The sequence below is a fragment of the Agelaius phoeniceus genome, chromosome 5, assembly GCF_051311805.1.
Source record: "Agelaius phoeniceus isolate bAgePho1 chromosome 5, bAgePho1.hap1, whole genome shotgun sequence".
Classification (NCBI taxonomy): domain Eukaryota; kingdom Metazoa; phylum Chordata; class Aves; order Passeriformes; family Icteridae; genus Agelaius; species Agelaius phoeniceus.
This window is the reverse complement of record NC_135269.1, coordinates 61,220,976-61,246,894: the sequence shown is the minus strand read 5'-3', so window position 1 is coordinate 61,246,894 and position 25,919 is coordinate 61,220,976. Positions and strand designations below refer to the sequence as shown.

At 39.4% G+C, this 25,919-nt stretch overlaps 1 protein-coding gene across 2 annotated transcripts in view; it reads left to right on the top strand.

The window, feature by feature from the left end:
* The window catches only part of GSAP (gamma-secretase activating protein), a 45,523-nt gene that overhangs the window by 9,325 nt on the left and 10,279 nt on the right, over positions 1-25,919 (top strand). For both annotated transcript variants that reach the window (XM_054630833.2, XM_077179127.1), the window contains exons 8-24: positions 351-400; positions 1,710-1,814; positions 2,750-2,809; positions 3,454-3,497; positions 5,054-5,142; positions 9,574-9,651; positions 11,781-11,858; positions 12,318-12,410; positions 13,697-13,914; positions 14,211-14,280; positions 14,917-14,999; positions 15,617-15,670; positions 19,428-19,553; positions 19,979-20,034; positions 20,446-20,477; positions 22,025-22,086; positions 23,626-23,721. In XM_054630833.2, the coding sequence (XP_054486808.2) occupies positions 351-400; positions 1,710-1,814; positions 2,750-2,809; positions 3,454-3,497; positions 5,054-5,142; positions 9,574-9,651; positions 11,781-11,858; positions 12,318-12,410; positions 13,697-13,914; positions 14,211-14,280; positions 14,917-14,999; positions 15,617-15,670; positions 19,428-19,553; positions 19,979-20,034; positions 20,446-20,477; positions 22,025-22,086; positions 23,626-23,721 (1,394 nt within the window). The remainder of the gene's footprint in view (positions 1-350; positions 401-1,709; positions 1,815-2,749; positions 2,810-3,453; positions 3,498-5,053; positions 5,143-9,573; positions 9,652-11,780; positions 11,859-12,317; positions 12,411-13,696; positions 13,915-14,210; positions 14,281-14,916; positions 15,000-15,616; positions 15,671-19,427; positions 19,554-19,978; positions 20,035-20,445; positions 20,478-22,024; positions 22,087-23,625; positions 23,722-25,919) is intronic.

Here is a 25,919-nt window from a genome sequence, read left to right as displayed (position 1 = left end):
AGCTCTGCAGACTCTTTCTTTCCATGGGTGCTCCTTGGCTTGGTTGGGCACATTCAGTGCAGTGCCAAGAGTCACTGCTCTTCAGGCCTGGGCTGTGCTGAGGTGGGCAGGGAGCTCTTTCCATGAGGGGTTATGACTGAGGCCACTCTCAGCTCAGGAAAGGAAGAGACTCCAGGTCTCTGTGTAGGCACCTGTGCTCATGTGTCACAGATTTCCTCTTGCACTGGAGTTGAACTTTCCTGGCCCTGAAGTGTTCTTACAGAATTCTAAGAGGTGAGCTTGTTTAATAAGCTGTATAAAAGCATTATAAAATTTTTTTTGTAATGAGTTTTTAAAATTTTATTTTAAAGATATTGAACAATTTGACATCCATGTTGTTGCAGAAGAAGAACACAAAGTGGTAAGATCCAAAAATCTTTGATTTTGAGGGGTTTTTTACTTTAATTAGTTTAGCTGAAAGTTTTGAAATTTTTTGTCTTATGCTTGGGCAACACAAAGTTTATTAAAGAAAGCATTGATTACTATGGCAGCTTATGCAGATGACCACAAAGCTGATTGAAAAACTTTACACCTTGTAATCTCTGAGGAAATTTTTTTATTTTACTGGGTTTGTTATGTGTTGCTGAATGCTTCTGTGTGTTAGAAGTTAGGAGTAAATATAGTGTTTATTAATTCTAAAACTATTTTAAATATTTGCAACCATTTAAAATATTTTTAGAGTTGCCTTCCTAATCTTGTCTGTTGTGACTCTGTGTGAACCCAGTAGAGGATTTACTTAAAAAAACAAATGAACAGAAGATGTAAAACTTAGATACAGCCCAAGTACAGTGAATGTTCCAATCTTTGTTTCCCCTCATCTCTTTTTCTAACATGAATTTGTCAACAAATTGTGAATGTTCTTCTTGAAAGACTTATTGTTAATGAGCACTTGTCTAATAATATAACAAAATAATGTCCAATATTGTAAATGATTGTGTCAGGAAAGCCAGTGTTTTGTGTTATGGAGGTGAATGTAGGCTTTGAAGGAAAAGTTAGGGACCTGATTTTTGTCCCTTTGCAATCTTTGGTGATTTTCTCAGTTTGTCATGACCCTTCAAGCAGATGTATTTTATATGCTAGACTACAGTAGTGGAGTAAAGACTTAAGTACAATCAGAAAACAGATCTGATGTCCTTCTGACAAACAGATTTGTTTTGGTTGACATGAGATCTCCCTGTATCATGCAAGTGTGCATGTATACAATCCCAGGAGTTTTCACAGTACTAGCCTTTGCTCTACTCCAGCCCTCTCTCTCACATGGCTGAGACTTCAGACAGAAATCTCTTTTGGAGCTGACACATTCCCTTCAGCAGTTAATGTAGCTGGTTCTGAACTGCCTGTGGTATTTCCCTCCTCTCTGAGGAAGGGTGCCTCTGCTATTCTTTGTTCACTTTGAGCAGTTTAAGTGGTGAATTTCTTGCAAAGGAGGACTGAAAGAAGAGATTTGTTAGTAGGTGTTCTCTGAAAACTGTGCTTCTGATCTCTTTAAACTGAGCACCTTGCACACAACAAAAGTGGACTTCATGCTGCTGACAAGGAGCCTGTTCCTTCCAACCTCCTTGCTCTCTGTGTGTGTTCTTGCACTGCTTTTCTCTTTAAAGCACAGACTGTGCATAATTGTTGCAAAACTTTATTTGATGGCTTCTAATATTTTTATTCTTTCCCTGTAGGTGATTCAAAAGTCAGGTCAGCTTCCAAGAGCCAAAGTTGTAGATGACCTCGTTTGGGCACAGTGGGATATGATGGAGCAAAGACTCTTCTACATTGTTCCAAAGGTGAGCTGAAAGTCATTCTTGCAGTTTTCTTCCTGCCTGTCCAGTGACAGTGAAGTTTTAAGTGTGGAGTAGCAAGTAGGGGTTTGTTTTCATTAGGATGGTCTTTCTTGTTCTTGCCTCAAATAACCTAAAGCAAAAGCCAAATTTGCTGTAGCTGCTGTTGTGCTTGGTACATTACAAGAAGACTGGTCTTAGTGCTTTCTATAAAAAAGGTGGGCTTGGTAATTTTTTTTTCTTGCTTTAGAAAGGTCTTTTATTCAAAAGTATCTAAATCTTTCCAAAACTGCTGTGAGTATAATGCCTGTCTTCTAGAGAATTCACATCTAGAAAGTAATTTGTGTGCAGACTTACTGAGAGACCAAATGAGGACAGGTTCTTGGCAAGAAGCTTTGAAACTCTCAAAAAAACCCAGGGTTTGGGTTTTTTATTTTGTCTGAGGGACTAATTGCACTTGATGCATTCTCTGTAAATAAAATAAAAAAAATTTTTTTACTCTTCTTAGCCACAAGAAGAGTGAATGTTAGGAAATAACAGGAAGTGAACTGTGATGGAGAAATATATTTATGTTTTTGTTTCTGAGATACCCATTTTGAACTGACTAAAGCAAGATGCAATTCTTTTTGCCATATAGGTAGATATGGAAAAACATTTTTTTAACTTTCTAAAATGTGTGAGACGCCTATTGCTGTGCTTAAATGAGAGCCCACAAGAGCAATTATCTATGATTGGCAGATAATGATCTGGGACAGGAAGGAAGCATGTCACAGTGCTGTTGTGAGGGGTTATATGTGGTTTTTAAATTCTTTTGTCCCCTAACTTCTGCATATCTGTTAGCAAAGCAGATTGAGTGTGAAGAATGGTGCTGAGTATCCAGTCACTTCCCAGTCTCTATAATATCCTTTCTTACTTACAAAACACATTCTTTTTAATTCCAGGAATCAAAGAGTACTTTAAGGTGTGTCCAGTTTTATCCTGAGGAAAATTTTAATTCAATAGTAAGTTCTGAGTATTTTATTATAAATAATAATTTATTATTTACAGTGGGATGTAATTATGTTTTCCAGGTACTGGTACAGAGATCTTTTGTCTTTTTCATTGTTGAAACTTTTTCAAAGGAAAGCTGGAGTCTTTTAGGATTTTTTTGCATTATTTTCTTGTCAAGAATATATTCAGTGAGACTCAGATTTTTCCCCACAGTAAGGTAACTTTATTGGAATTACACTTGTTTTGACCTAGAAGGCAGTAAGTGACATTCATGACTGTACTGAACTTATACTCACTTATTGAAAAAGCAGGCTTAGCAAGTGCACTAGACAAAGAAACCATGTGATTTTCTGTCAGTTTTAAGTGAGACAGGAACATTTGTTGCAGCCAAAATACAAAAACCAGAACATAAAAATTACAACATGTGATTGTTACTAGACCTTTGTTCCAGTGGCTTTTATTTTCTATTTTTTTTTTAAGTATCTGTTTTATGGAGGTTTTTTAATGACTGTAAGGATTAGAGGAGGATAAATAAACTTGTTAAAATATTGAATCTGGTGAAATGTGACTATGACACATTTTACTGGTCTGAAATACTAAACATAGTATATTGACCTCTGTAAAGAACAAGTTTGTTTTCCTTTTTATTTAACAGTTGGAATCACACCTGGATATTGCTGTAAATGACACACAATTAAAGTAAGTTGTTTGTTTTTTTAATGTTTTGGTTTGCTTTCCTTTCAATATACATGGTAATTTATTATACATGCTCCATTTTACAAACCTAAGTAAAATTTGTCCAAACCACAATATCTTTGTTTGCAGTTGCCTACATGGCACTGGAACATGAGAATAACATGAAAACTGTGTCCAGACCTCCAGTTCTTATTCTCATCGGGGTCAACTGTAAAAAGTAATTTAATCCTTGACTGCTTCTTAGTGCCATTTAAAAAAATTATTTGTCTGAAGAGCTGGCTATAGGTTAAACCTTCTGAGTATGCTGAACCTATTTAAATTAATTTGCTTTAACCTTGGGCAGGTTTTAATGGTGATGTTAAAATATCTGTCAAAGGAAGCTCTGCATTTTAATTGCTGTTGCAAGTTTTATTGGGCAGTTAAGCAAACCAGTAGCACCTTTTTATGGCCTGTGAAGACACTGCCTGTACTCTGTTCTCCTCCAGCATGCTCCTTCCAGCAGCCTGCACTTCCAAAGATGAAGATTTGTCTGATTCTGTGTCTGCCATGCACATGACTGCATCTGAGCCTGTCTCCTGAGGGCTCCCTTTTAACTGGATGAAAAAACTAGTCAGGATGGTTTAACTCTGTCACAATCCTCATCTGTCTTTACATTCCAAAAGGGCCCATTTATTTTTGTGAATAAAAAGTGGGGGCAGAGCTGCCAGGCCAGGTGTCAGTAACTGAAGGTGTTTTAGTTCCACCCTGCCCCAACTGCAGTCTCAGAATGTCTCAGTGCTGTGCATAAGGCTCAATGTGGTGCTCCTGCATGTGCAGGTTGTGTCCTCTTACAGTTGGTGCTGAAAGAACACAGCTCTTGTAAGAGCTTCAATGCTGCATTTTACTTCATTCTATTGGTTTTCAAAATTACTGCAGAAGACCAAGGGGAAAATCCCTACAGGATCAAAATACTTCCTTGAAAAAAATACAACCAAATAAAAAAAACACCCAGCAACAAAAAAAACCAAAGCAGACTGACTACAATCTTCTGCTGCATGTTTTGCAGGGGGAAAATAGGCCTTGTAGATTTAAAAATATGTAAAACAATTGAAACACAGGCAGCATGAGACTGAAAATATCATGGTATAACAAGGTCCATGTGAGTGTGATTTTGAGCTTTTCCTTTGCAGTATTTCCACTGAAAGTAGTGTCCTTTTTACAGATTAAAATGTAGCTTTACAGCCATGGGCTGTACAGTTAGTCTGCAAAACCTTTGAGTTATTAGGTGTCAGAAGTATTTGGATTTCCAGCATGTCATGACAATTGCTTTCACTTCAAAGTATAGGAATGGTTGTCAGGCATGCTCAAAATTGGTGGATAACAGTGTGCAGTCTTGGGATTCTTGTTTCTAACAGCATTGAGCAAATTGGTTAAAGCCCAATTTAACTTGTATTACAGAACATTTGATTATAATTTAATTAGTATATTGTGGTTACATAGTGACTGTTCTGGTGGTCTTTTTGTTGTGATAAATCTCTGTGGATGAAGTGATTTACTTAGTGATCTTTATTTGCTCATAGACTTGTGAATTTTGGATATGATTACTGTCAAGATCAAGATGTTGCATCTAAATCTTTGAAAAACCTTCAGGTTTTCACAAGTAAAGCAGGTAATGAATAAATACAAGTATGGTCAAAATTACCTCCACTAGTAATTATCATGCAGTGTAATCCTAATTGATTACTGGATTTATTCATGAAATATTAGAAAACACACAAAAATAGAAAAATTTATAATGTGAGTGTGAGGTTTGTATTCCTTTAGAGCATACTTGGCAGGTAACTGTGAGGAGAGGGAAAAGGCAACTGTGCCTTATTACTATTAATAAATTTCTTACCTTCTGAAAGCTGCAGTGAAGTTGAGCTGAAGTACCCAGGATTTTATATATCAACCTACCAATAAAAAAACAGTCACCCAGAAACCTTTTGGTAGCCCAACTGCAAAGAACTGATACCAGTGAAATATCTCAGTGTAAGAACACCTTAGCATTTTCCTGGCAGTTTCAGAACCCAGCAGGTACCAAAGCATGGCTGTGTGTTACATTAAAGCAATCTAATGTTAAAGCTGACCACAATTATGTTAGAAAGTAAATTCAAGGAAGGTTTTGTCTGGGTTTCTGATCTAGTGTATATTTGTGTTACAGAGGGGACATATGTACACAGAGCATGTGCAATGCAGGCTTTAAGAGCTTTGGATTGCTGATAGTGTGTGGTGTTTAGAAGGTCCAAGTATGTGATACTAAACACGACGTGCTATTCAGGGATTTGGTATATATATGATTGCTTAAACTTATACCTAAAATGTTTCTTAAACCTTCAGGATTTTGGAGTGTTCCTCCATCCTAATGTATGCCATGAGCTTTTTTGGATTAAAAACTGGTCTCAAGAGGTGTCTGTTCATCACAATCATTTTCTGTTAGACCATCCAGGCAGGCAGAGATGGTGTCTGTTTGACCTGTGACTGGTCAGCAGAGTTGTACAGGGAAGTGTTGCAGGAGAGGCTGTACTTGTCCCTCCCCAAAGCCTGCTGTGCACACAGTGAACTGCTGAGCTGTCTGCCACTTGCACTGCAATGACCATTAGTGCAAATCAAGTGAAGTACAGCTTCCTTACGTGGAAATTTTTTCTTACCAAGGCAAACTGCATGCTTATAAAGATCAGAGGGAAGCAATTAGAAGTAAGAGAAAGCCAAGGTTCTATCTTTCAAATGTAGATTAGGGTTTTTCTCTGTTAGCAAGACAATTTCTTATATAAACAGCCAGTCCAATAATAGAAAATATTATTTATTTATATATATGTTTCCTTTTAAAACCTATACTCCTCTAGGGTTGAAGTACCTCCTCGAGTTTAGGATGAAATTCAGTCATCCTCCAACAAGACTCTTGTTTAGTTACTGTGAAGTAAAATGGTTTTTTTCTGTCTGGCGACACAGTATTTAAAGTCTGTGTGGAACCTTTCTAAAGCAAAAGCAAAAGTGCTTTTCATTGCACTTATGGTAAAACAGATAATTTGACAATTGCACTTAAATGAGATTACTGTATGTGGCTTGGCCTTGAATATTGCTTAAAACTGAGGATTACCTTGCATAACCCATTTCTGGTAGCTAACAGTTTGGACCAAGCTATTTTGGTGCTAAAACCATATCTAGTTGTTGAAGACCACTATGGGTAATCACACTAAAGGTTCCCTTTTGTGCCTCAGGGGTGATTTGCAAAAGTGGACTGCAAGTTCTTTGTGGAGCAGACTGTGCCTGCTGTGGGCCTGCTAGCACAGCTCTGATATTAATGCCAGTATCCCTGCTTGTACCATTCAGACATCCCTGGCAAATTGTAATTGGCAAAACTTCAACTGGAATATTCCATACAATTTCCCATTTAATAAAACTCTTATTGGCTCCTGCCAGTCTGAACTCTGAATGAAATCACTTCTCCTTTCTCAAACTTCTGAGGCAGAAAAAAGTAGCTCTGTTCCTTACACTCAGCACAGACAAAATCTCTCCAGATAAAAACCCCCACGTAATTCTTGAATAGCTGAGATCAAGCAGTTCCAGTCTCACAATTAACTTGGCATGCCCAGAATTCAGTGGTTATTAGATAAACACTGTACTGTTATGTTTTCTCTTAGTACTTTAGAAATATTTTTCAATTAAATTTGCTCAATATTAAAAAAATGCAGCAGTAAGAGGTCATAGACACTGGATTCTCATCAGCTAACTATCCCCTGAAATTTAGGCATCTGGACTATGTTTCAAGAAATAGGCATCTCCAGAGGATGCCTCAATCCATATTTCTTTGTTTGCTGAACAGGAGTCTAAATGAGAGATGTTTGGATGGCTGAGGTTAAATGAGGCAAGTCCCTCCTAAGTCAGTACAAGAAGACAAAAATGCCCTGGTGCAATGTTGTATTTGAGTTGTGACATTTGGATGCTTTGTTGAGATGCTGTTACAGCCTCATGTCTTGAGTTTTTGCTTGAACAGAAATGAGGAATTTAGTTAAAGTTTCATAGGGAAAATTTAATTTCTGTATATCATAGGTGACTCTTACACTCTTACAGTCTCAATGGGCTGACTTTGTCAAGTGCCAGAGTTGTAACTGCTCTTTCCTGAATAGGAGTAGAATTTTATTTTTAAATTCTTCCTTTCTTTTTTTTTTTTAACCTTTGTGGTCAAGATCTTTTTTCCCTTTTATTTCTGGAAAGATAAGTGTCCATCCAAGTATATCCTCACATGAGTCTTCTCACCTTGCAGCATTCAGCTACAGCTTTACTGTTGGCAAATGATTTTGAAATGGGTAGTATGGTAGACCTGGCTCTGCGTACAGTTGCAATTGGCTAATAAGCTTTCCCTGCAGCAGCACAACCCAGCTCTAATTTGCAGAGAGCTCTGCTAAGGGTAGGAAAGGAGTCTGTGATGTATTCCTAGTGTCTGGCTGCTCTGCTGGGATTGCCAGGACTGTGGCAGATATAACTTTGCTCGGACACCTGTTGGTCTGAGGCTGCCATGTTTCTGTCTGCATTAACAAAGCACCATTTGTTATTTCCGGTTGTTTGCAGCTCAGTTTGTTGACACATGGAGCAATGTTGTTGAGTTGAAAGATGCACATCCTATTTATAGTCTGCCAGAGCTGCAGTTTCTGTGGTCAGCTTGCACATTGCTCACTGACACTTCAGTCTGAGCACACTCACTTGCCTGTTGTGCAATTTACAGAGCAGTGTACACAGAAGACTCCAGCATACAAGAAGGAAATTTGCAGTTCTGGAAGGGAGCTGTTTGATAATAAAACAGCAATCCAGTGGGTTGCTGGAACTTCTCCAGTCTTCCTCATGAGTCCTGATGCTGCTACTTTAAAAATTATGCATTTTCTGATAGAAGCCAAGGGCTCTGGCAAAATGCCCTGTCTGTTGTCTGGATGACTCAAATATCCAAGCAAAACTGTATCAAACCATGTTCAGTCAGCTAAGAATAAGCAGAAAGAAAAATTGCACCTTAAGAAAGCAGTTACCTTCACCAGAAGGCAGAAACAAGAACTGTCTCAGCCATATCTGTATCACAGCTATGGTACAGCCTTGTGGTGTGAAATACCAAGGCATTTAATCAAATAAAGTAACTGGGTACCTGTGCTTTTTTTGTACTTGTGCTTTTTCCATACTGTGCCAGTTTCTGCATAACTTCTATACACAGCCTTTTATTTTTTACAGAACAGTACCTGTATTAGTATTACTTTCTTTTCTTCTTTTAAATGATAAATTTCCAATAAAGGTAAAAGGTGAATGGTTGTATTTGTGGATGACCTATCCCAGCTGTATTGGGATAATGTGGTTTGGAAGCTGTTTTTAACATGAATGCCAAAGCATCAGAGTAAGGGGATTAAAGTTTTTATGAGAGATGAAAGCAGGGTTACCATCCAGTGGGTCAAAACAGGAGCAATCTGATATAGAATTATTCTGAGTGGGAAACCTTCCTGTATGCAGAACCCTGGCTGAAATAAACTTGCCTCAAGGACTGACTTCTCTCCTAAAAAAGGTAATAGCAGTTCTTTGGGCTGGAAAGGGGACAAGTGGCTATCACTTCTAGTGTGAGAAAGCTTTGGTAGTGTATTCATGCTGCTGCCAATATGAGATTACTTGAAAAGAAAAGAAATGGTGTTTTATTATATTGTTGAGCATATCTGACAGCTCCTGAACACAAAATATCTGTATTGAGGCAGTCTGTGGAGAGAAAGGGTTGATCAGTGTTCTGGCTGCAAGCATGATTTCTCCTGGAAAGGGCTAAAATGTACTTCCTGTAAAAGAAAGAGCTGACCATGACAGGACCCAGCTTTCCATTGTGCCAGATTGCCTCCTCTGTTCTTTCTTGGTTTTGTTTCATTAGGTAGATGATGATTAGAGTCCATAATAGATATTCCTGTAATCTTTACCTTTTTTTGAGAGATTATTTTTAGTTCCTAATTTGAAACAGTCTTGATTTGGTTTTGTGCGGTATAAAGATGTCTGGATATTCAGCTGGACAAGTTAATTTTCTTTCCCTATTTTGTCTTTCTAGGAGGCTTGTGTGTGTGTTGTAGTCTAGTCTCTGATATTCCTCATGAGATCATATACTCCATATATTTTCTACATAAAGGTAAGACTAACTTGTTAACTTACTGTGCTTTATTTTGGAGAATGACAGTGTGCTGAAAGAGTCAGAGAATGCCTTTCAAAACAAATAACCACCATAGTCTGCAGACAATAAGCTACTGTGGCTGGCGTTTCAAGACAACAGCTGCCTTTAGCTGCCTTTAGCTTTGGCTTTCCTGCTGTAGGCTTCCTGCCTGATGCTGAGTGAGTAGCTTCAAACCAGTGGCCTTGTAAATGGTTATTAATTTGGTCCCTTATTTCTAGCCAGACTTTCCGGCATGCTGAGCCCAGACATCAATGAAATCTGTGGGAGCTTGCAGGTGTGTTGTACTTATGCCATAAGGCATTTGTATGGGAAATAGAGCCAACAGCTCTTAGCTTGCATGTCTGTTTAGAATTCCAGTTCAATGTGTCATTTTCACAGCAAGAGGTGCAACACCCACTGACTCTAAGAATAGTTGCTGTGTAAGTGGTGCTCAAGCTCTTAAAGTTAAGACCTTTGTTTTAAAATAATAAAGGACATTGTTTTATTCCAATCAGAATAAAAGTTCTCGTTATCAAGATTTTCTTACTTGATGCATGGACAGAGAGGCAAATTATTTCTCAACTGAGAAGCTGCAGAAGCTGCATAGTATGGAGTAACTGTGTTCAAGTGCACACTGTGTCTCTGTTCTACCTTAACTCTTTGCTTTCTTGTGTCAGGATGCTTCTCATAGGTCATAGCTGCACATACATATTGCTTTGCTTGCTGCTGGAATACTGTGGGATTGAGTGAAGTACCTTTTTGTGTTCTTGAAGGCATTAACAAATTGGGAAAAGTCCTTTTTGGGTGTGACACACTGCACTGCACTGCTGTGAGGGGCTGATTTCCCCAGACACACCTGACATGTAGCCAAGGAGTTGTTGGATTGCTTGGAGCCAACCATGCCCTTGTACATCCTGATCTGTACTAGGAAGAACCTGGGGATAAATATGGTGACACTGACTAGCTAAGTCTGAAATGACCTCTGTGGAATGGAGTTGTTTGGTGCAGAGCTGTTTGTGGGTTCATGTAAGATTCATCAGTTGTACAAGAGAATTTTAGTAATGGTCCTGCAGTGACCCACAGAATCAATGGTATATTTGGTCCATTTTTCACATTTTGCAGTTCATAAACCATATTTTGAAGACATTTAAGAAGTTCAGTTTATTCTGCAGCCTCTGTAATCTTGGCTGGAAGCTTCCCACCCCTGTTAAAACAGTCACTGCAGCATAAACAGAGAAGTCACGATGTTGCAGTTGAATTCTGCAGTGCTGGTTTTAGCTTGCATGTGCTCATGCCGGCAAGTGACAAAGTGGTGATGGGGAGTGTACTGATGCATTGCAAGCTAACTTCAGTCAGTATTTTGTATGAAAAACTGTGTCTTTCGACACCTCTGCCTCTGTAGTGTTGCTGTTGGTGATTTTTTTCTTGGTGATTCTGTAAACTGTGGATCTTATATTGAATTTCCATGCATTATTAAGTAGCATCCTGATCATGACACCATTAGTTAGTAGAATCTTCACCTTTTCTCAGAGCAAATTTGAGGGCATTGTGTCATTCTTACTGGGTGCCAGAAGTGTGGTAAAAGTCTAGATTAAAACAACAGCTGTGCTGATGCAAAGCCCATGCAAACACAGCAGGTCTGAAATTGGCCTTTGTATAAACTGAGCTGAACTAAATTAGAGCAATAAGGCATGCAGATAAACAAAGTGGAAATTCTTTAAAGCAATTGAAAGATCACCAAAATGTGAAACACAGCTATATAAAGGATTTGTGTTTGGGTTTTTCTGGGAGAAAGGTATTTATTATCCCAGAGCACAAGCCTGCTCTGGGATGGAGTGCTTCTCTAAACACAAATGTAGGCTGGGCAGTGCATGGCTAGTTTTCACACACTAAAGAACTGCATTGTGTAGGTGCCAGTCTACTAAGTGTGCAGGAACTCTGTTCAGGATGGATTAAATCTGTCTGTGCAGACAACCCCATAAAGCAGTCTGAAAGATCCCTGTTTGCATCTGTGGGAACTGCAGAAGTTTCTAGCTATAAAGTCGTAGGTGGATTGTAACAAATGGTGTTTATTGTTTGAGATTTTTAAAGTTTTTATTTCCCCTCAGGTTACAACAAAACTTTTACAGTTTCTCTAGAAAGAGCAGAATCTCATCAATTGAAGGAAGTGGCTTTTATGAATCTTGGTAGGTTACTTGTGTTACTTTCCTGTGTGACTGCCATTCTCTGTGTAGTGTGGAGACAAATGGCTAACTCTTCTCTGGGAGGAAAGGATTTTTTTTCCTTGGCTTTAGGGAGCAGTGTTATTTTGCTGCTTTTCTTCTGCTTGCCTTTTGTATTTGGCATTTGATATTGCAATGCCTCACTATTAGTAAGAAGCTTCCTCTGAAATTGCCTCAAAATCTGTGCTGGACACCAGCTGCTGAGTTCTTGAGTATCTCAAGTTTCTTGAATCCTACCCTGGAAACCCAAATGTACTGCTAGTGTTTCCTGTGTTAATACAACAGCAGCTTTTAATTAACTCCTTTTGTATTTCCTAGATATAATCAATTCCTCACAGAGAAGTGAGCCAATCATGTGAAAGAGCCTCTTAAAGCAAATAAGTGATCAAGTGCTAAATTGACCACTGTTGTTTCTTTAAATAGACTATTATGTGGCTGCTTATTTGCCTGGCCAGTTCCTGCACCTCCTGAACATTCAACATCCTGACATGCTGTGCTATAGTTTGTTTCTGACAGGTACAGTAAAACTGCTTTAAGTAATTTAATTGTTGTTGTGGAAACTTGTTCATATTTCTTTACATGAAAGTTGTGTTTCTCAATGTTTCCTTATTGCATAGTGTTCTGACAAAGGAAGGATACTCAAAAAATGACATTTTTGCTACTTTCCATTTTAGAAAGAGAAGCTGAACTGGCATTTCATACTTTATGTATTTCATACTTCTTGCTTGTTATGAAATGGAAGAAGACCTTTCACTGCATTTGAAATTCTCTGTCTTGGTTTCACAGTTTCCCTTCCCCCAGCTTTGCCCATGTTCTTGGTCCTCCACTGTTTTCAAATTTCACATGAGATGTAAATTTGATTTTACATTTCCTTCCTCCAATTGAGTTGCTCTAAATGTGTGTGTTTGGAGGGTGTGGGGAAAGGAAATCTGTGTTTCCTTCACCTGATCAGGCTGATGCAATTTAATTTAGAGTCTCATCTGAGATCCGTGTTACTTCATTTCCAACGCATTTCCAACAAACACGTCTTTGTGGGAAGTGGTTTATTTTTGGAAGCGGGGTGCCTTTGTTTGAAAACAGAAATCTGTTGTTCTGATTGGGTGAAGGGGACATACATTGTGGAAACTGGTGCAGGGGCAGCATCATAGGAAGCTAATACCTGTTTTGTATGTGTAATGAAATACTGTCCTGCTAAAAATGAGTGGAAAGCATCACTGCTGGATGGTGGGCCTGATTTCTCTGATGCAAGGGCTCTGAAATACAGTACCTGTATGGTACCAGGGTGGCAAACACCGGTACATAAATAAAATGGTTTTGGTCTGAGGCTTCAGTGAATAATTGTAGAGCAGAACCTGCCTGTTCTGGCCATTTGGATTGATGGCATGAGATCCACCACTAGAAGTTTGTATCATGCTTCTGCACGTGAGCAGTTCTGACCTGCACAAGCTGTACCAATAGGTGCTAATTCTAGTGTTCAACTTGTGCTATTGTTGTTGTGCCCTGCTCTGTTCCATCAAAGGTACTCTGATTTGCCTTGGAGCAGCACTGTGAGCCTGAGATCTCTACACCTTCTCTGTGTCAGCAATAGGGAAGGAGAGAACTGAGTATGGACTGTACTCCTTATCTGCTTTCTTTATGGAGCCAGCACCATTCCTACTCCTCTTCAGTATACTACCAGGGCAGGTAGTGCAAGAGGGAGACTCTTTCTTACTGCTGGGGGCCTAGGAATCTTAGGAGAAATGCTGGTAGCTGGCAAATTTTATGTTCTTACTCCTTTTTGTTCTCAAACCAATGTTCTTCAGGTGAGGATGCAAGAATTGACACCCTACAAAACTGTTCCATCCGGTGCCCATGGGTGTCAGCAGTCCTGGATTGCAGTGCAGGAAGCCTGTACCAAGTGAGCATCAGTGACAGTGCCTTGCTGCAGCTCCTACAGAAGAGCAAACGAGACTGTGAGAGACTGGCAGCTCTGCATTGTGCCCTGCTCTACTTCCAACACACAGAAGACTTGGAAATGCAGGTTGGAAAAGAACTTCTTCTAAATTTTTTTCCAGTGACTGGCATCTTATACAAGGCAGGAGCAGGGCATGAATGGCATCAGCCAAAGAGAGGTCCTGATTCACCTGGCAGTGCCAAGAGGCTCATCAGCTGGGCTGCCCTAAACCCTGTTATCAGTCCAGGCTGTCCTGAAAACATCTGTGTCCCTATCACTACTCCATGCAAAGTGTCAGCTACCAGAACCAAATTTTCTATACTCTCTTACAACACTTGATTAACCAGAGAGATGTGACAAGCTCCCTGCTCTCATTCTGACAGATTATTCGGTGGATTTCTGAGAACCTGTCAACATGTCACTCTTTTGACCCCATTCAAGAATTTATCATCGGTAGGTATTTCTTTTCTTGCATTCTGAGTTTTCCTGCATACTCCAGTTAACACTAAGGAGAGGCCATGGCAGTACAAACTGACTCTTATTTCTGAACTTTTTGGTTATGATTTGCATTAACTAACCTGCATTTTGTGCATTAAGAGACAGTATCAGTAGTTTAGAAGATGCATAGACATCTCAAAATCAGATTGGCAGTAAAGCTTTTCAAATGCATTCTTCTGTCTAATGGAACAAATGGATTTATCACTATTTTAGGTCTCTGGAGATTGTCTCCTCAGCTCCATTCTCCTCTAGCTCTAGCCCAAACCATTTTTTTCAGAAGGATTTGGCTTATCATGGTACTCTCTTCTAATAGGTAGTTTCTCAGTCGAGCCAGTGCAGAGTCTTTGTACAAAGGACCCCTGCAGTGCTGAGCTGTAGCCAAGCAGCTGACCCAGCCCTGCAGCCATCTGGACTTCTCTTCCTCCTTTTGTGCACAGAATGGGACCAGTTCCACAATGGAGGAAGCTGTTTCAGAGACAGCAGCAGGATTTGTCCCTAAAGAAGTGTCAGATAAGGAACAGTGAAGGCTACTCTTGTTAACCAATAGTTCATACAATCTTGCCCTTATAAATCTTTTCACATTACATTCAGCCTCCCTGTACTGCAGAATGTGTCCAGAAACTCAGAACCTGGATAAACTCCTGCCCTACACATCACTGCATGACTGGATTGGGGTGAGATAACAGCTGGTACTTTAATTAATAGGTAGAGGGTCTGGTTTTTTTATCCCTTAGTACAGCCTATAGCTTGTGTGTCTTACCTTTTCATGGATATGCTACAAATTGATACCTTTATGCCTGTGCTTTATGCCTGTTTTGGTTTGCCAAGTCTTACCCTTTTTAGTGTTTTCCATAAGGCAAATTTTTTGTCAACAAATAAAAGCATTTGCAAAACCAAGAACAGTTATTTTAATTGAATGGACAGTTAAATATCTCAGTTTTCATAATGAAGTATTAATTTAGTCCTTATCACATGAGGTTTATAATGAATACAGAATAAATTTAACCAGCAAAATCATGCATTTATTTCCAGGGCAAACAGAATCAGTGGAGTTAAGATTTACAAGTAAGCTTGAAGAATTAAAATAACTTCAAGCCAGACTTTACAGTTAGAGCAAATAGTGTCTTAATTTCTCTGCTGTGACACTGTTCTAATATATTGTTTTTCTTAAAAATAAGGGCACAGTTTTGGCTAGCTAGCTAGTTTCCTGGAGGAAATGGGTGATGGAGATTAGCTGCCCCATGTTCTATGCTAAATTGTAAGACTATAAATAATTTTTCTGTATTTTTAGTCTGTCCCTGGAGTAATATGTGCCACAGACATTATTCCTCTACCTGTGTTAGAGGTAAGTTCCAGTATAAAACCACATTTGTACTTGCAGATTAGTAGCTGCTTTTTTTGTGGGTTGGGGGTGTGCTAAATATTAATGCAGCAATATCCCCACAGACCTATCCAAAAATAGATGTGAACAGAAAATTGCCCTGTTAGAAAGGATTTATGCATTTACTAAAATATCAGTTAATCAGACTCAAAGATGGTGGGGTTTTTTCCCTTTCTGAAGACACCTTTATTCAGCAGGGAGGATTATCCACAAATTAATTCTTGTTAATCAGATTGATACTGCTTCACTTTATGATTTTGGTAGCTGAAGGCAGAGGTGGCATAACAGACAAGTAGGATTTTTCCACATGTCTACATATGCCCACTTTGATGGCAATTTCACTGTGCTCCCATTGGTGTGGATGGCTTATGACCCTCTCATTTTGTTTTGTCCAGAGCATCGTGTGATTGCACTGATGTCAGGGCTTTGGCTACTCAATCTAGACAAATAGAGTCTATTTTCCCAGCCTGGAAAGGGCAGTGGGCTGGATGGGGAGAGCAGGGTAGGTTGTTTGGGTAGGAAATTGTCCTTTCCATTGAAAACAGCGTGAATGATTCTTCCTGTCTTCCCATTCCACTCCCTCAGCTCCAGTTTAGAGAAATTCTTGAAATTTTCCTAAGCACTCCCCTACAAAATCTGAAAGAGAATTTTAATAAGCAGTTTGTTGTGGAGAGCTAAGGGGAAGAGCGAGGAGTTTAGACACACCAGCAACACATAGGATGAGACTCTGGATACATGACAATGTTGTTCCTTGTAGCTCTTTAAAGATGTGCTTGTAATTAGTCATAAAACATCACTGTTCACAAAACCTTTTAAAAATCAGTGAAATTGCCACTGCTCTCTCACTCTGCAGCAGTGCATCATAGTTGTGCTGCACACATCCATAGGGTTGCTGTCAGGGAATAGGGCTTTGCATGGCTTTGCTTGGAAAGGCTGCCCTGAGAACTGGGACACCTGGGGAAATCAGATCTTGAGAAAATTTGTGTGCAGATAATCCCTGTAATTCACTGAGGTCAAAGTTAGCAGGACTTTAATTTGTCTGAGATTGAACCTCAAGCCCCTGGGGGCACATGCCTTTAGCAGCTATACTTCCTGATTGTGGAACTCATTTCCTATTTCTGTCTGAAACCTAAACAGATTGAAAAGGTCAGAGTTGAGCAAAAGACAAATATTTCCTGCTACTTTTGATGGCAAATTGCTGTGACTCTTGCATGAGGACAAAGATGCTAATGCCCAGGGTAAAGTTTAATGCTCTGGCTGTTTTGTAGCACACCAGTGTCACAAACCCACCAGAGCTCGAGTTTAAGTGGTCAGTTGGTGTTTCAGTTGGTGCATGTTGTTGGCATCAGGAGTCAGACCCTGGTGACAGACCTGGTTCTACAAGTAGTATTTTTGTTGCAGAGATTTTATGGCATTTCAGAAAAAAAAATGCCTAATTGTTACTCTGAGAACTTTTTGGAGTTCTCAAGTCCATAAGTTGTTGAGAGCTTTTGGGAGGGCTATGTCCATATTCACATGAAAAGAATTGTTCTGTTTGGTATCAGGAGTTTTTATGACTAAATTCTTGTTCATTAAGATATTCTTAGAAAGGGGGAACAGTTAGTCCAGTTGTCCAAAAGCTCTACATAAGGATTGCAATTAATAAGTCTAATTTTCCCCCCCTTTTTAAGCACAAACTAAACTTGCAGGGTGCAGATAAGTTCAATTGGAAAGGGAGAAGGCAGGGGGAAGAAGGGAAATAAAGAAAATAGGAGGAGGTCCAGGGGAAGAGTGAAAATATATAGTGCAAGAAATTGTCAGAGCAGCAGGAAAGAGTTTCTCCCTTGTGCTGTGCTGAGCCCCTGGGGTGCAGAATGATGCTTTACAACACCCCCTGAATGCCATCCCTGCTGGGGAGACACTGCACTGCAGTCCAGAGAGACATGGCCTCTTGAAGGCAATTGTCACCCCACATCTTTTCCAAGGGGTGTAGCAGAGAGCTCTCTACCTTCAGTTAAAAGCCCACTACCTTTGAAAGGCTTCATGGGAGCTTTTTGAGTATTGCAAACTGATGAGGCCTTGCTTTGACTTCTGGTAATACAATGTCTTTTAAGTGTCATGCTTAGGTGTTATTTCTTGCCTCTCTAGAAGTGTCTCCCAAGTAAACACCTAAGATGAAGAAGCCTTCTCTTTTTAGTCCTTACCCTGGTGATCCTCAAGAAAGAATAGATTTAATTGAAAAAATCCCTTACTTTAAACTTTTGACTTTTTAATGAGGTCTAATACAGTGCATTTTTTTGGGATTAAAAGCAGACAACACTCAAGCCTACCACTTCCTGTTAGAGATTTCTTATATGAAAGAAAATTGCTGTCTTGCTTCCCCCTGCCACATATCCAAGTCCAGTGTGGCCTGAACACAGTTTTGTAGTGGTGGTGCTGTTGCATGGATTGGTCACTAGATGATACCCTTATGCTGTATTTAACATTTCTCTGATTTCCTACTGGTAACATTTAGGCAACATTCTGCAGTAGTATGTTGTAGATCTCATGAGTTAGGTCCAACAGAGTGAACATATGGTGCCATATGTGACCCTAGTTTGCAGTTGCTAAGTATAACTAATATGAAGCAAACCCAAGATTTATTGTCTCTGCTGCAGCTACAATAATAAAATGACAATAGGCACTGGCAGCAAGAGGAAAGTGGCTGGCAGGATTGAATCTTTGAAATTTATTTTCCTTGACAAATTATAGTTTATAGTAGGAAGTGGTTTCTTCCTTTTGAGGTTTTCTTTTAAGGTTATTGTTATTGTAGGATAGTTGAGAGGAGAAGCAAAATCCAGTATATTAGTGCAAGTGGAGGAATACTGTGAATTCAAAGCTCTCTTTATTCAAATGTTGTTACTGTAGTGTCTGTGTTGGGAGATAATGTTTATTAAGAGGGGCAAGAAAAGCTTGTACCATCTCTTGTTTTTTAAAACTGTCAAAAAGAATTGCCTTAATCTCATCTCTTCCTCAGCAATGCCCCCCATTGCATCTTGCCCCCCTTATAAACAGCAGCTTCAAATTTTTATACCCAGTCCAAGAACTAGCTCAGGAAACTGGTGTAGTTTTGTTTAGATTTTCATCCTCCTCTCTGTTCACAGCTGAGTTTAGATTACCTTTAGCACTAGAGTAAAATGCTTTAGAATTCCTATGGAAATTTTTGGATTTTGTTTCTTTTCTGGGATGAAGCACTGTTACTTGAGGATGGTAAATGGATGTTTGCAATCTAAGTCTTAATGCAGCTTGAAACTAGTGGCATCCTGCAGCTGTCGTGGCCATGGTGTTATTCCTCTATTTAGAACTGCTAGAAACCTCAAATGGGATTTATTTGACCAAATGTAAACATTTACATCTAAGTTAGTAGCCTAAGGCCCTTTTTTACAGCCAGAGGAAGTCTAGACAATATGGCCAGTGTAGTCTGTGGTGCAGCTCTTCCCATCTCAAACATGTAAGTAGGTCAGATGAATTGTGACCCAGAAATACTTGTTCCTTCCCAGGCACCAAATCTTGACCTCAAGTCAAGTGGGTGCTACCACTGCCATTCCATCACAAGAAATTAGTTTTGATGCTTTGTTAACTTTTTTCACTTAGATTGTTTTTACACTAATCTCATGTCTTTGCAGTCACTTAGTGGGAGGGTGATGAGGTATTTCTCTAAGAGGGCAGCCTATATTCATGCTTCCTGTGCAACACTTTGCAGTTCCAAAACTCCAAAGGCTTCTGGGAGAAACTCAACTCAAACTTGGAGAGTGTGAAGTATGCAGAGCCACACTTGCACTACCACAGTAAGGTGCTCAGGAGGGAATGGCACAACCTTTCAGAAGAGGTGAGTGAGAGGCACTGGAGCTGAGGCACTGGAACTCCCCAGAGCTGCCTCTGAAATGGGGGTTTTAAAGTCAAGCATGAACACGTTCCTTTTTTATTTTGAAGATAAGTAAATGGGAATCTGATTATCAGGAGTGCAAAGACTTGCAGTCATTTCACCTAAGGTGATTGCCTGTAAGTTTTGTTCTCTTAAAATAATGCATGAAATTAAAGAAAAGTAGATCTTACTCTGTATTGTTGTGAGGTTTACATGTGTGTGAGTGTGTGAGAGCATGGGCACTTGGAAGATGGTGTGAGGCTCCACTATGTTTTATTTCCATTCAAAGAGAAAACCAAATTAATTTCTGATCTTCATTCCATCAGGGAGTATTTCATTTGGTCTTCTGTTTTGTTAATTTTGGGAATTTTGTTTGTTTTACAAACCAGAGAGAGGAGAGAAGAACCTCAGCATATTTGAGGAATATTTTTGAAAATGCCAAAAAGTACGTACTGGTTTATATTAAATTTACCCCTTCTTATTTTGCACAAATATGTTGGAGGAATTAATGTGCCATTTAATTCCTTGTTTAGGTATCTGATTAGATATCTTTAAAGAAGATTATCCTGATGAAAATCAGTTATTGAAATCCTTGTAATCACTACAGCATGATCTGAAATACAGGCCTCTAGAGCTAGGGAGTTTATGGTAGATGTGAAGACATGCTCATGCAACCTAGACAGATAGAATTTTTTTAATGCTATCTAGTATTTTTACTACATTTAGTCACATTACTGTTCTCAGATGTCTTTAGGTATCTTTGAAAGATCAAAGGCTCATTTGAGTTTTTAGTGGTGTTATGAAAGCCTTTGGAATATTGCATATGAAACACACTGATTTTGGTTTCAAACCCTAGGGTGCTTTCTCATCTGGACACTTGGGACTCTGGTAAGTGAAACCTTTCTTGATGTAAGACTTAGGTTTATTAGAATATTTCCATCCAGCTGTTGTTTGCTAAAAATCAGTTGCTATGTGTGTTGCTATGTGTCTTCTCATCTTAAATCTCAAACAGAAGAGTTTGAGATTTAAGATGAGAAGAAAACATTCATGTACTGACTAGGAAATGCTTGAAAATAAAGTCCCTAGTTCGTGTTAGATCTAACAACATAAGCAGTAAAATGTGGTCTGCTAAAGGACATCTTCAGGATTTTTCTTGTGGAGCAGGGTATCAATGACAGTGTTACTGTTGAGTCTTCTCCACTTGTAGCTGCCTTTGCAACATCAGAACTTGTGCAGGAGATTGGGGCTGGTTAAAAAACATGTAGAGAGACCGGGTGTAATGAATTTCTTTGGGCAAGAAACACTTGAGATTTTTAGATGCTCCATTCCTCTGTCACAAATAAGTAAAACTGAATTTAGTGGTGTATTATGTTCACACATCAGTGCCTTCTATGTGCCCTGCCATGTGTGCTGTGACATGATGCTCATGTGAGTGCTGCTTGGTCCTTTTATTACCAAGAATTCTCAGTGTACACATTCCCAGCCCCTGACAGCAGTCATCTGTGTCACTGCTACTTATTGCAATGGGCTCTGACTCTGAGAGACTTTGTATCAACTTTGTGAACCTCAGTTTTGTGTTTTCAAAGGTGCTTATTGATAAAGAGGTCAGGTGTTTTAACTGTGACTAGATAATTTCTAAATAGCTTCCATCCAGTAACAAACATCTATGTAGTGTTTCCCTGTGGATTTGTCCTTGAGTCCTTTAAAATCAAGTAGCACAAGTCTTTGTGCTGCTAAGTGGTGATGTAAATATATTTGAAGGTGAGCAAAAATAGGACAATTTTGAAAGAGTTCACCACTTAGTTTCATACTATCTTGAGCTGGTTTTATCTGTGTCATGAAATAGAAGATTGGTTTTCTTCCTTTGTTTTAGTAGACAGGAAGCACTGATTAGGAAATATAGGTTATTAATTTCAGCAGACACTGTGATCTCCTTCCATTTAGTTAGAGAAGTTGTATTCTTTTCATAGTGGTCTACAAATCTGAGTACCAGAAGCAGCCAGACCATGGGAGAGAATCAGTGGGAGGTGATTCCCTGAACTATTTACTTTCTGTTTAGCCATTTTCTTGGAAAACCCATGCAGCTGCTAGAGTTTGTTTGTTTGTAAATGACAAGATCTAAGTAGCACATCAGTGCTGGTGTTACCAGAATGTTCTCTCTGCCTCTTTGCTCTCAGGAGTCACCACTCTGTGATAACTCTTACTTAAATATCAAAGAGAAGAAGAAGAAGTGGATGGCAGATAAAGGGTTATTTTCCATTTTTCTATCCTCCTATCCAGTCCATGGTTCTTCAGTGTCTTAGTTCTGCAGCAGAGTAGGTCACACCACAGCTTCTGTTTGCTCGTCTGCTCCTAAGTCCTTTTGCAGCTGGTTGAATGTTTGTGATATTCCCTAGTGCCATGTCCTTGACTGATTGTTGCTCTGTTTGTTCCAGAGGCGAGGCTGGCACCTCTCTTTGAAGAGGAGGATTATCAGCAGCAGTTGCTCATGGGACTGGTATGTTGTGCTTCTGTCAGTGTGCACTAGAGGACGCACACGCTCCACAGATGTGTCAGGAGTGACCTTCCAATCCCAGTGCTGAGTGGAAGCTCACTCAGGGCAGCTATGGGGCAAACATGGCATTTCCTAAGTTTTAGAGTTCATCTAAAATATCATGATAATATCATCATAATGATATTATCTTAGCAGATTATTGTAAGGCATAGGGGAAAAACAGCAATAGAAAGTTGATTTGTCAAAATGCTTTTTCCCAATATAACTTTGGCTGGAAACTGGGAGATCATTTAATCTGTCAGCTATTTTGTGACTTCTTTATGCCTTTAAAACATATATAAGTGAATTCCTCCCCCTCCATTCTCTCAATGTGATGAGCAGAGGTCTTCTTGCTTCTCAATTTAACAGCCTTTTTACTGTTTCTTTTTCCTTCTATGTCACTTCTGAGACTCCTATGGCCATTCTGAGGTCCTTTCTTCTTCTCCATTGTTTTGCCAGTGATCTCCCTAAAGCATCTACCATCTATATGCTTCTGGGCAATAAATCCTGTCTCAAATCCCTACCTGATCTCTGTCTAAATACATGTCTTGGCTTATCCCTTGTTCTTCTACTTTTAAAATCAACTAACTCTTCAGCATGCACTGGAAAGTCTCAGCAGTGAAGAGCAGATCAACACTGTTCTGTCTGTCCACATCTGAGGCAAGTTTTCCTTCTTTGCAGTGGTCTCCCTGTTTCCCAGTTTTGCCTCTCATTCTCTGCAGCTTCTCTATATTCTTTCCCCTCTGATTATTCAGACAGATCCAAAAAGCAGGTCAGTTTGTCTATGCCTTCCTCATACCTGTATTGCTGTATTGACACAGTGGGATTAGTCTGTATACAAGTTCCTTGAGACAGGGATTTTTATTTGCTCCAGTTTCACTCTGAGCTTCTTAGTTACTCTCAGAAAAGAGCCAGCATGGACTTGAGTTGCAATCTGAAGCTACATGAGGTCAGCAAATGTTTCAGAAAGGAGAGAGTAGGGAGTGGCATGGGCTGTATGTTCACAAACACTCAACTGTAATGACTTCACAATTAATGTTTAACCTGAAATTGCTGTTAATCACTCTGGTTCTCAGGTTCTTGGCAACTACCACAAATTGTACTTGTGCTAGTTTTGTCTGTCATAAAATCTCTCAGGTTTATTTGTTTGTAATAAGTACTTCTTAGAATTCAGTGTTATATTTAAATCCTTCTTTCATCCTGTTCTCTTGGCTTTGCACAGAGAGGTGTGAGAACTGTAAGCTTTTTCTTTTCAGTATCATGGAAAGTTCAACTTGGTGCAAATTCAGCAAAATGAATACTAATAACCATTTTGAATGTTCACATCTGCTGATGCATTTACCAAGATTGTACAGCAGCTTGGGATCTCACTCTGAACTGGAGTTTTGTAATGGGGAAATGTTTTGTTGCACCAGTGCCTATTGATCAGGCCCTGCACCTGCTGCAGCTTTTGTGTTTCTTTGAAGATGCCCAATAACAACAAATTGTTGGCTTTTTTTCTAGATGGTTGCTCAGCTGAAGGATCACCTTATGAGACATCTACAATATGTTGGAAAAAAGAAGATTGACCAAATCGTTTTGGATTATGTTGCAAACCTGGTTAGTTTGATTTCATAGTCACTATTGTGAGCAAGTGTGTATTTGCTGGATTGTAGGTCCTTGGGTGTGTACCAGTTGTATATAGCATATATTTGGTGGGAAGATTTTTTAAAAGATATTTAAATATATTTTTCAGCCTAATATTGTATAAATGGATAAAGAAAGTTAATAATATTTAAATATTATTTAAAAAGTATTACCAGTCACTCAGAATACAGAAGAAAGGGTTCCATTTACAGCTTGTCTACTCCCAGAAATTTAAATGAGAACTCATCCTGAAAGTTTAAAGCTGTTAGATCAATTTGGTTTCCTGTAGAACACATTTCTGCAAATCTTGAATAATGAAAGTGCCACCAGGGGAAATAAAAAATGAACAAAAAAAGCTGTCACTACAATCTGACATGTGGGTAAATCACCACCACTCCTACACAGTGCCTTCAGTAGTGTGTGTGTGACAGGAGACAGTTTTGCATGAAGAAATCTTTGTAAACTACTGTGAAAATTTGCTTTCCAAATTCTTATTTTTCTGTCTTTCATCCTCTTAAGAGACCTTTTAAAAACAAAAAGCCACAAAAACCATAACTTGTGCAAGAAGTTATTGACTTGGTTTTGTCTGTCTCAAGATCATGTCCTTTAAGTGCAGAACGCAGAGTTCTCAAAAGCTTGCATGGCTCCTGTAAATCCTGTTCTTTGTGCCAGTGGTCAGTAGAAACTCCCCACAGTGCTGTGTTCTAGGGATGAAAACCTTGGGCAGCTTCCTTGAGGCTACAGATGCCTGCATGTCCTCCAAAGTCCTGTGTGAGTCAGCTACTCTGTCACTGTCACAGCGTACTCTGAACCCCTGCAGCCCCACTGCCCTTCCCGACTTTTCAGGCCTCACTTTGACAACTTCACCAGTTGTTTCACTGGTAATTGGCAGACTTTTATGTATCTGTGTAGGAAAGAAACTGAAACTAGTGGTTGATTAAAACAGGAACAGTACAACATGAACCAAAGCTCTGTACCTGAAAATGGTGCTGAAAAAAGCCCAAGTGGAACATTTCTTCTCCTTTTATTCAATTTCTAATAACAATTTGTTCACTTTTAGTAAAAACTAAGATAAAAAATGTGAAAACATCTATTCGACCTTGATCTGCAAGGCTAAATTATTGTAGACTAAATCTTGCAAAACAAATCTCAGCCCTCCCCACAAGCAAGCTCTCAGGACTAATTCTCTCAATTGACAGGCTTATTCTTAGAAAAGCTACTATAAATGAAGATAACATGCCTCTAAAAGTTGCTTCTGCTTTCTGTTGGTGCATCTTAGGCACTGTTTGGAAATCTTTAGAAATTATTTCATTTTTAACCTTACATTTCCCCTCGTCCTAATTAGAAACTCTTACATCTCTCAAACCTTTCCATATCCTAAATGTTTCAGAGTTGTTCAGGGGAATGAACTGGTTTGAGTCTTCCTGCAGTTCTTCTGTAGCATCAGCAGTGAGTAGCAGAGCTATTGAAACTAATGAAACAGGAAGAGACTTGAAGTTTGTCTGTTTGCTTTCATAAGATATTTTGCATTACATTCAGGAGCCCAGGAGTGGCTGAGATTAGGCTCCATGGTGTGTAGTCACTGTGTAAATCAATTGCAGAAGAAGTCAGAGAATCCAAAACTTGGGAACACTGAGAGTTTCTTGTAAAACAGCAGGCAAAGGCTGGTTGCTGTCAGAGAACTGTGTGTTCTTGTATACAGAGTAGTAAAGTGGGGAAGTGTAGATAACACACCTCAGTGGGAATTCCTTGTTTGCTGAGCAGCTCTGCAGAGCTGGGTTGTGCCTGGTCCCAGTCCATGTGCCACCTTTCCTGCAGTGGCTGTTGTATGTCCATAGGCTCTCTCTCCTCTGCAATCACTTTACCTTAGCTTTGCTCCATATCTGGTTTTCTCACTCTTTTCATTTCAGTGAGGCAGGAAAGGAGAGAAATGTCTTAGAGAAGCAGTGTGACATTTGCTGCCCTGACAGCAAGTGGAAGGGGAGGCAGGGTGAGCAGGCAGCCTGTGGCCCAGGAAACAGGCAGACCTGAATAAACTGCTGAAATTTCTCTGCAAGTCCCTGCAGTAGCTGCACATTTCCCCTGATGTCTGTAGGTTCAGCTGCAGAGGAACAGAAGACAGACAGACACCATTTGGATTTGAGTTTCCTTGGGAGGAGGAAGACTGTGTC